The following is a 10899-nucleotide window of genomic DNA, read 5'->3' as shown; positions in this document are numbered from 1 at the left end:
CCTCCCCGTATGGAGTTTGCATGTTCTCCCTGTGCCTAAGTGGGGGTTCCACGAGTACTCTGATTTCCTTCCACATCCCCAAACATCAGATTGAGCACTCCTGATTGCCCGTAGGTGTGGTTTTTTTGTAAAAAAAAAAAAAAGACCATGTATAATAAGGCTTTTTTTTTGGGTAAAAAATGACCACGTAAAGTAAGGCTTTCTCTTTACTAAAAAATGACCATGTATAGTAAGGACTTTTTTTAGTTAAAAAAAAATAAATTACCGCGTAAAGTAACAGACCATGTATATACTAGTAAGGCCTTTTTTATTTAAAAGACCATGTATAACAAAGCTTTCTTAGAAAATGAAGTCAAAGTTTTGCAAAGAACTTTGGCACCTCCTGCTGGCTACTTGGTGCCAGCACCGTTTAATTCTTTTAAAAGTCTGCTGGACTATACAGTCGAAGAGACGACACGTAGATTCTTTGCATACCCGCTAGGCTAGAGAGAGCCCATATACTAGTGAGGTGCATTCCAGTTCTTTTAAGTGAACTGGATCTTTAAAATCACTTCACTCAAAAGATTCGTTCAAAAGAATCGTTCACCGAATCGTCGCTACACTTGATTTATTCTTTCTTTTTTTTTTTTTTTTTTACCTCGTGTGGTAGTTATTGAAGTGTCCATGAGGTGTACCTAATAACAGGCCACTTCATTAGGGAAAAAAATCATGGTCAACGCTTAACTGAAAGTGAAACGTGCCACACCTGCCCTCACCCCCACCTCCTGATTGGCTGGTGTCTTTGTGACGTCACTTATGTACACCGCCATTTTCAAGTGTACCTAATAACAGGCCAATTCATTAGGAACAAATCATGGTCAAAGGTTACGCCTGGGTGGTTAGTGTGTGAGCTCGATTGTATTGTTTTGCTTTCCATTATTTGTTGCTATCGGTTCGAATTTTCATTTTGCTATTTTTCACCACTTTTGGCTGTGTGTGTCGTTTTTGTTGAACCAGCAGACATTTATTTCCGTTACCGGATGAATGTACTGTGTTGGTCTTGTTTCTCCATTGCTACTTGGACGCAAAAAGACGAGCATGCACGCACGCACGCACGCACGCAGCTTTATGGCGTCAGCTCATGGGAAGTTTGACGGCCGCTTTCGAAGCTTCTTACGTGATCGAAATAAAGCCCCCGAATCCAGCCAATGAACAAGCAACGAATATGTGCAGACTTTCAAAGCCTGACTTTGATGGCTGTGACGAGGCCGATGACGGTCCTTTGTTTGCTTTGCTCGAGACGTTTGTGCTTTTCTCGGGCCGACTGGCGGATTGTCTTCATTTGCGTTGTTTGGCTCGCTCGCTTGCATCTCTTCACACTTGCAGCTCCAGCTCGGCTCGATTCGGCTCTGCTCGGCTCGCATCTCTTCACACTTCCAGCTCCGACAGACAGCAGGCAGACTTCCGACTCGTCTTCGAGAGGCACAATGAAGTTGGACCTCAAGCTGCTGTGCATGGCCTTGGGCCTCGTCTTCTGCGTTGATCAAAGTGCGGAAGGTACGGCCGCTTATTCGAATCGATTGTTGTCGTCTTCTTGACTGTGGACTCAACATGTTGTTGACCACCCAGTATGCGCACAAATGAAATGTTTCTTTTTTTATGGATTGATTTCAATTTCGTCTTGTAAACGCTCTTATGTCAGTCGCATTGTGCTCCTGGCGCTAAAGCAATTTCCTTGCAAACACCAGTTCAGTGTCATGGAGGTAAATAAAGAGGATGGGTTCCGATTTTCTTCCCCCCCCCCCCCAGTTTTTTTAAACCTACTAAAATAGTAAAGAGAATCACATTCTGCCTTTTAAAAAGACAACGTGACGTTGCGGGGGTGAAAATAACGAAAGTATATGTTGGATTTCCCCCCCCCAAAGATATCTTGGGGGGACGGGGCACTCGGCTCGTTGAAACAAAAAAGTCCCCAAAAGTTGGTGATTAGATTCTTCTTGCTTTTTTTTGTCGCGGTGTGTACATTTGATTGAACAGCACACAAATATTCAAGTTCTCCATTTTCAGAATGAACCCGATATATACTACAAAGCACGACTTTGGAAAAGTAACACAGAACTTAATCAATTTGATCGAGGGTCACGTCAGAGATCTTTGCTAAGCATAGCAATGGACGTGCACTTTTCTGGTTCGAAACAAGCGACAAGACATGGATGGATGTTCTCAGCTCAAACAAACAAAACAAGAAAAAAATCAAATCGGAACAAGTGGAGATGAATGATTGTCTTTCTGTGAGTGAGGGAGTGAGTGATATTTGGCCACTATTGCTTTTTTTGTGCTGCCAGTGACGCCATGCGACCACGCTGGATCTACTGATGACAAGAAGTGCCAAGGCAAGCGGGGAGGAGCGCTCGCCTTGAAAGCCAATGGCGCTACGGGTCAAGATAATGTCGTCTGGACGAAGGAAGGATCCCCACCTGAAACAATTACGCCCGCCGCTGGCAAGTACGCGAAAAGTGAACCAAATGAAGCCGTCCTGACGATCCTAAACCTGAAAGGCGACTCCGAGGGAAAGTACACGGCCAGCGACGCAGGCATCTCAACAGCGCAAAAGTTCATCGTCCAAGGTTTGATGTTGCGCGAAAAGCCGCCGGCCACATGAAGCCTTTTCTGCACCATTTCTTTCCCACAGGGCACATGCAGACAAACGCACAATCATGCACGTCAAGAAATGCATTCAATTTTCCGGTGAAAAGTTGGCAAAATATGCCCCAAAAGCGCTCCAAAACTCCAATTCACTTGGCTTCCAAAACAATTGAGCAAACATTAACTCGGTTTTGGTCCAAAATAGCAACATCTCAGCATCTTTGTCTTGCTACTTTGACCAGAGTCTTGTGTCCTTGTACTTTGCACGGAGAGTGTGTGTGTGATACTTTGGCCAATTCTGCTTTTCTTGTGCTGGCAGTGGCAGACTGCTTTGGCAGCGCAACAGACGTGACGTGCGACGGCAAGGCGACTGGTGAGCTCTGGCTGAAAGCCATTGGCCCTGCCAACGGCAGTGTCACCTGGACGAAGGAAGGACCCACACCTACAGCTATTGAAGACGAGGCTGGCAAGTACGCGAAAACTGGAGGATTCAAGTCCACCCTGAAGATCCTAAACCTGGGGAAGGAATCCCAGGGAACGTACGTGGCCACGGGTGGCAGCATCGCTCCAGCAAAGCAAAAGTTCATCGTCCAAGGTTTGATGTTGCGCAAAAAGTCGCCGGCCGCATGAAACCTTTTCTGCACCATCTCTTTCCCACAGGGCACACATGCAGACAGAAGGTGGCACAATCAGGCAGGCCAAACAAATGTCAACAAATGCATGCAATTTTCAAGAGAAAAGTTGGTTGCAAGATAAGAGCTCCAAAATTCCAGTTGGCTTCCAAAACATTTGAAAGCTCTCGTGAAACCTCTCCACTCATTTGACACACAAAAGTTAGTCGTGCGACACATGCGACCAAATTTGGTCTTTTCGTTGATCCGTCGTCCGTGTTGTCCAACCATTTTGTATTTAATTGGCAGTGGGAATTAGCCCATTCAGCGCAGCTTTTATTTTTTACAAACTGCACTCACGTCTCCTTAAGCGCTTTAAGTGTGTTAGGAACTTCTTTGGCCGCCTCTACTCGATTCTCCACAAATTTGGCGTAAATGAGAGAGAGCACTTCGCCAGGCGCAAAAGTGGTGCGGCAAGTTCAAATTTTGACAGCTGACGTTTTCCAATTTGCTTTTCATCTGCCATTCCCAAGTGCCGGCCATCAAAGCCAGTGACGACAGCGGCGGTGACGACAGCGGCGGCAAAGGCAACGTTGCCGGCAAAGGCAAAGGCAACGACCGCGGCGGCGGCAACGGCCTGTCCTACTCCCCTGCTCTGCTGGTGATTGTCACTTTGGTCCAACTGCTGCTTCAGCTTGCCAACTAGAAGACAGCGAGTAGGCGCGGCGAGCGGATGAGCCCACAAAAAGCATCGCCGGCCTTGTGCCCCATGCAAGTACACATGTACCACCGCTAAGTTAATAAGTTAAAGTGACGTTAAAGTCCGCAGTAAGCATATGAATGACACTTGGATTTTCTTTTGATTGAATTTGATTGGCTGGCTGTCATTGTGCTTCTTTTTGCTCTTAAGTAATAAAATAATCAAACCCACCACGCGCATGGTCTTTGTCCTTTTCCTTCCCTTCCGGAGCGCTTTTCCCTCACGCGCAGGCGAGCTGGAGCCGGGATGGATGGATGGATGGATGGATGGAGGCCCTCAGCAACTTTGCAAAAGTCGCGTTGCCAATCCAAGCCCGGCGCAAAGCTGACGAGAATAGAATAGATAGAATAGATCTTTATTGTCATTGTCACACACGTACAACGGAATTTAAAAAGTGCCAACCGATCAGTGCAAAAAGAAATAGAAAACAAATCGAATAAAAAGATACAAGCTAAAAACCCACAAGCTAAAAACCCACACTTTTGGCGAATCTGCTCGTCCTTGATCTAATTCATAGGTGTCAAACTCAAGGCCCGCGGGCCACATCCGGCCCGGCATGCAATTATATCCGGCCCGCGAGATCATTTTATACTATTGTTACTAATGGCCCGACGATATGAAGCGATGATAACACAATAAACTACAGATCCCATAATGCAGTGCTTTCGCTATTTCGTTATTTTTTCAGGCGTTTTTTTTTGCTGCATGTTCCAATTTCTAACTTGTATAATTTTAACTGGATATATTTATATGGAGATCAAGATATTTTAAGTTATTTAAAGTTTAAGTTTATTTATTCCAGAATAACATTCCTGTCCGTTTGTATTTATATTTATGTTAAAAGTTAGTTTTAGTGTGTTCAATAAATGTTTGTTCTGTTCGGCCCGCGACCTGAAGTGTGTTTTGAATTTTGGCCCCCTGTGCAATTGAGTTTGACACCCCTGATCTAATTGATCTGTAGCGTCTGCCTGATGGCAACAGTTCGAAAAGGGAGTGGCCAGGGTGGTTTTGGTTTTCCTCCTAAAATCAATGACGGGTTCTTTGGTTTTAGCCGTGTTTAGGAGCAGATGGTTCTCTCTGCACCACTCCTCGATAGCTGCACCACTTCGTCCCGGTAGGCAGACTTTGAGACCCTTTGAGATGAGCCCCACCACCACCCGCGCAAAGCCGCAAACTGCAGTCTTCAACAAAACAAAAGACAAAAAGCCGTACTTCTACTTATCCCACTCCACCCGTGAGCGCGCGGGCCGGATGCAAAGTGCAGCGTTGTGTTAAACGCAAATATGAAGCCGTAGTGTTCTCACGGATCCCAGCACTTGTGCACAAATGCCTCGACTCGAGTCCCTTCACCGCCTTGTCGACGGCCGTGTCCAAAGCCATCCGCTCCGTCTTCTCCAACTTCCAGAGCGGTTCGTTCGACACCGCCCTCTCAAGGTCAAGGGGCTCCAGAGTGGATGGAGAGACCTCCCTACGCCTTGGACCAACAAGGTATCGAGACCCTGGCTTGCGTTCAGGGTACAACTGTAGTAGTCTTTGGGGATGGGGCTTTGCAGATTTGGGGACGTGGCTGATGTCTGTGCCCAGCGTTACTCCGTCCATCGCCCCACAGACTCTACCGCAAGTGACATCACAGTGGAGGCCTCCAGCCAGGTAGTCTTGAATCATTCTGCCTGGACGTCTACTCGCATGACCTCACTGTTTGCGTAAAAAGGCGAGCTCTGGCAGTTGCAGTTTTTGTACTTTTTGCTTTTTGGATACGTATACTCATTGTAAATGTCGTTTGTTCAATAAAGCTATTTTTTTTTTCAAATCATTTTCTTTCCCGGTGTGTCCGGGGTATTAAAGAATTTGACACATTTTTTCCAAAATGTTACACCCAAAAAACTTTAATATCGTTTCAAATTTGTTGGCTGAAAATCAAGTCAAATAAAAAAGCAAATAAAACAAAAGCCATGCAAATTGTCTGACGTTATGTGGCCACACCTCCGGTGGGCGGAGCCCGGCCGGCTTTTACCTCCGCCCCCCTTAGCTGTGTAAACAAGTAACCGAAGCAGCAAGTCATCGTGACTACGTTTTATTTCCATTGCATCTCTCGCGCCACTATTCTATTGGTCACTTCTCAGAAGGTGCAGTCATATAAATAGTATAAGGCAAGCCCCCCCCCCGCTGCTCTTGGTTGCCACGTTTCGTCGCGTCGGACGCTTTTTCCTCCCGACAAAAGACGGCACACATGGATCCTCACAACACTAACGCGGAGGCGAAGGGGAGCCTACTGAGCCACGCGAAGACGCTCAGGCTCCACACGGGAAATTTAGTCAACAGAGCCCGCTTGACGAAGAAATGTCCATGTTCCCCCAGCGAGGAGGTAAACTTCCCTTTAAATCCTTCGACCGAGCGAGCGTCCGAGTAGCTAGCGGAGCAGGTGTGCTAATAGCCTTGGAGGGGGAAACATGCCTGACGTTGAGACTTATTATATCAACATTTCCTAAAGAGGAAGAAAAGTGTCGCTCTCAACATGACGCCTCCTCCATTCACTGGTTGTAAGTCGAACGCGAAGGACTCTGTTTGACTTAACTATACAAAACAAATTTACTCTGTAAATACCTGCAAGTATGTACCTTTTCAAATGCTCCCTTCCACATCAAAAGGCCTAGTCATTTCGCTAGTTTTGACCTTTACTAGTCACGTGGGCATCAGGTTTCTAACCACTGATAGATTATGAATGAGGTTAGGTTACGTAACTTAATTAACATCCCGTCCTGGATGTTATTTTATCATTTGCGTCAACGCTAGCCGCTCCTTAGTTTGGTTGACTGGAAAAACGTCACAGCACAAGCCAGCTCTCTGTCTGCCATTATATCATTCTAGAATACATCATAATCTATATCATTACACCTTCAGTTGTAAACCTAAGCCTATCTTTAAACACGAACTAGAAACCCTACCCCAGGCTCAAAACGCTCACCTCACCGCCTAACTCTGTAAACTGTACGAAACTCAAGCACTAACCGTAACTCTTCGCGCTCATACGTATAGTCTGGCCTCCACGCCCTTTGGCCCTTTGAACCTCAGCGAAATAGTAAATTGGATGGTGTAACATTGATGGAAGTCATCCACTTGCTATGCTTTATAATAAATGCCCGCACAAGTCAAGTGGAGAAACATGGTCTTGATCTTGCAGTCTACTGTAAATGTCTCCTCATCACTTGTCAGGAAATATTATTGGAATCGTCAGGTTTGTCGAAATTTGGCTACGTATGAAATGAGCAAGCTCTGTTTGTCTTTCTCAGCTTCAAGAATGCATTCAGGCTACGCTGAGCAGCTGGTTCTCCACAATAGAAGGACCTACTGAGGTGAAGTGACCATTATTACTCACATCGATGTTTGGGGTTGCTTTTTTTATTCCTTGAGAACCATGGAAACATAAGTATCTTGTTAGGAAGGAAGCATCATGTTTGAATTGAAGACCAAACTGATTAGTTGTATTTGCCTTATCGGGCGAGGCTCCACACGGCCGGACAGCAGGATTTCGACATAACTGGTGTGACGGACTTCAAAGAATGTCTGAAAAGAAGCTGTCACGGCCAATGTTCATGCAATACTAGACAGTCGTCTGAGGCAAAAAGTCTCATCTGTCTGTTACAATGAATTAGGGGAGGTGAAACAGTTCATTGCCGTCTTATTATAACGGAACCCAAGATAAGCAACAAAGAAGAAGCGAGTGATACTTCATTTAGTGTGTCTGTGTGCGTGTTTGGTCGGGTGGGCACATACCTCAGCGATGCTAATCATCCACTGGAGTCAAATGGCAACGTGTAGTTAAGTTAGAAGAGTCGGATGTATATAGTCACAGTATATAGTCAGCTGTCTCTCGAGTGGGGTTTGGAAAATAGAGTAGATACAAAAAGCCTACATACCCCATGTTTTTGTAATAGGATAAAAAAAAAAAATCTGTTCTAAATCCACACTCGTGACATATGACTTGCACCACTTGACTGAAAAAAAAAAGAATCCTCATAACTGGGCCAAGTGGCTGCGGTCAGATTCTACCATCCACATTTTTCAGACATGTATTAGTTAAATGGGAGTCAGCACACCTCCCACCATTTAAATTGCCTTTTTTTTTACCCTGACTAAAACTCAGATGTCCTCGTCTGCTTTTTCCGAGATCTTTGTAGTCACTTATAAGAGCACAAGCCGTGGTCAAAAGTGAGTTTCCACAGCGTCAGAGCGGGTTTTGTTGTCTAAAAGTATCAGTCGGGAAAGGGGTACAAAATAATTTTCCAAGCCATCAAATATTCTGTACCATTGAATGCATTCAGTTTGATGCATTTCAACAGGGGCGTTTAGACTTTTGATATCCACAAAAATAAGGGCTCTCGTTCAGCGTTGGACTTCTTTACAACACGCTGTGCCAGAGTAACTCTGCACAGCTTCTAAAACAACAAAGCAATGCAACCTGAAACCCAAATAATCTGCTTCCCATTGGTCAGAAAGCTTGCGAGGGTCAAGCGCTGCTCAGCGAGTTAAACCAACTTTTTTTTGTTTTTGTAGGATTTACCCGACACATTGGACTGTAACATCCCCCAGGCCACAGATGCGATCATACCTGAGGAGAGGGAGGAGCTTAAGGTGTCAGGTCTGTACCTTAAGCAAGCTTAGCATGGCGTATGTTCAACTTAACGTCTCGTTGTCTTAAAATACCTTCAATTGGATTTTCTATAATTTAAGCATATTTTTTTAAAATATGAGCTTAAGCGGCCGTTCACTTAATTGCTTCCACATGTGGCTTTGTTTCGGCAGCCAAGTTGTTCCTCTTCGAGTCGGATCAGTCGTCCATCAGAGATGCAGTGGAGATGGGTAAGAAGGAGTAATATTTAGAAATAAAATGACACCGTCATCGACTGTATCTTTTCTTTCCAGCCTGTCAGACGTTGGCTGTGGCCCAGCTGGACTCTGTTATCATCGCGCCGCGAAGGCTCCTTAGCGGCGATGTCCAAACGCTGGCTCCCCTTCAGCCGGCGTGGGAGGAGCTGGAGGCGCTCGTCCGTAGCCAGAGGATCGCCGCTATCGGAACTTCCGACCTGGACAAGGACCTCCTGGAGCAGCTTTACATCTGGGCTCAGGTCTGTTGCAAATGTCATGTGCAAAAAAAAAAAAAAAAATGTGAAGGCAATTTATTGTTGGTGGGTGTGTGTGCCTCGTTGTTGTCCAGGTCAAGCCCAGCAGCAACCAAGTGAACCTGGCCTCCTGCTGCGTGATGCCCCCCGAGCTGACGGCCTTCGCCAAAGAGTTTGACATCCAGCTTCTCACACACAACGATCCTGCGGGTGAGCATCTCTTTTCCAGTTTTGTTTCTTATAGTGTGTATATATATATATATATATTTTTTTTTTCCATTGCTCAATGGTCACCTACCTTAGGGCCAAACGGCTCACTTGAGGAATTGTGACCAGAGAGTTAAATTAGGAAACTCCGAACTTGATTGGAGAAGTTAACGCTGTCATTTCTACGCAGAGTTGATATCAGCGGCCACCTTCCGGGAGGCGATGCAGGAGGGAACGCAGCACGCGAGCGCGGCCGACTGGAAGCTAGAGTGGCTCCTTCGCTACTCCGTCATCGTCAAGAGTCGCGGCATCATCAAGGCCATGGGCTACCTGTTCAGCGCCAGGAAGGCGGAACTCTAGCGGAGGCAAGCGAGGGATGAAGCCATTTGTCACCTTTTCCATTCACGACTACATGCAAAGTAACAGCTCTGCAAACATGGAACGCTGCCCATCATACATTTACTGTCACATACTCTCTTGAGATTTGTATGAGGTTGGCATTTTTTAGCTGAATCATTTGGGTCTAAAAAAAGAAGCACTCGTTACAAAGATTTCGTGATTTTGGGCTTTGTGAGTTTTACTGTTCAGCTACTTGCCAGAGAAGCTCAGTTTTGCACAATAAGTTTACCAAAACACAAGTTCACCAAAAAAGACCCAATATCTCTAACTTGTTGTGAGGAGTGTACAAAAGTGGGCCTTTTTTCAGCAATATGCATTGTGCACATAACAATGTGGCTGGACACAAAGCATACCTCTAAGACTTTTAACGCATCATCGGATTTTATAGTAGATGAGGTGTGCAGATATCAAAATTCATCCTGTACAGTGAATATTTCTGTGATGTAAAAGGTAGTTTGAGTGACTAATTGTCACCTTGTAACTTGTGGCTTTACTGTTGGGTTATGTAGTGATTTCCTCAACCGTCTTCAAATGTGAAGTGCCTCATTGCATCTGATCTCATGTTCATACATGGTTTTATCAACGTTTTGTAATGTCACCAAATGTCTGTACAAAAAAACTTGATTTTTTTTCTTCTGATGATTTGTATTGTTAGAGGAATGGATTATGAAGGTCAGATTGAATTGCAAGATTTTCTTTTTCAGACTAATTTGCATTCCTCATTTAAAGAAAAATGCACTAACTCCGATACAATTTTACCATTGGAAGCTCAGCTAGATATTTTTTACTCCAACATTTATTGATTTGTTGCCAGGGATAACAGTCACCTCATTTGTCAAGAGATTAAATTCGTATTTTGAGATTAGGTTGGAATTGATGTCATCTGTTTTTCCCCTTTAATATCTTTAAAGGTAGGGAAATATATTTTCTAAGGCATTTTTATTTATGAGTTAAAACTTGCTTGATCCAGTAAATCACTTGAAAATATCACTGCTGTACTGGAAACATCCATATACTGTCATTTGTTTGTCAAAAATGGTCTTTATTAAACTGTATATTTAAAAAAAACATTGTTGGCGTTGATCTCAATTGTTTTAGACATTGGATGCTTCTCTACAATTTTTAATTTAAGTAATTTATTTGATAAAAATATAGATGTTACTATTGTGAGGATAAT

At 44.5% G+C, this 10899-nt stretch overlaps 2 protein-coding genes across 2 annotated transcripts; both read left to right on the top strand.

The window, feature by feature from the left end:
• Positions 1-1089: 1089 nt before the first annotated feature.
• LOC119122347 lies at positions 1090-4172 on the top strand. The gene is made up of 3 exons (XM_037250739.1): positions 1090-1536; positions 2325-2606; positions 2945-4172. The coding sequence occupies exons 1-3, from the start codon at positions 1188-1190 to the stop codon at positions 3253-3255; spliced, it is 942 nt and encodes a 313-aa protein (XP_037106634.1). The 5' UTR covers positions 1090-1187; the 3' UTR covers positions 3256-4172.
• Positions 4173-6022: 1850 nt separating this feature from the next.
• On the top strand, positions 6023-9951 carry gclm (glutamate-cysteine ligase, modifier subunit). The gene is made up of 7 exons (XM_037250744.1): positions 6023-6361; positions 7287-7349; positions 8551-8635; positions 8800-8856; positions 8920-9122; positions 9212-9326; positions 9514-9951. Exons 1-7 carry the CDS (start codon positions 6227-6229, stop codon positions 9681-9683), a joined length of 828 nt encoding a protein of 275 aa, XP_037106639.1. The 5' UTR covers positions 6023-6226; the 3' UTR covers positions 9684-9951.
• The last annotated feature ends 948 nt before the right edge of the window (positions 9952-10899 follow it).

The sequence above is a fragment of the Syngnathus acus genome, chromosome 4 (assembly GCF_901709675.1).
Source record: "Syngnathus acus chromosome 4, fSynAcu1.2, whole genome shotgun sequence".
Lineage (NCBI taxonomy): Eukaryota > Metazoa > Chordata > Actinopteri > Syngnathiformes > Syngnathidae > Syngnathus > Syngnathus acus.
This window is presented reverse-complemented; position numbering and strand designations above follow the sequence as displayed.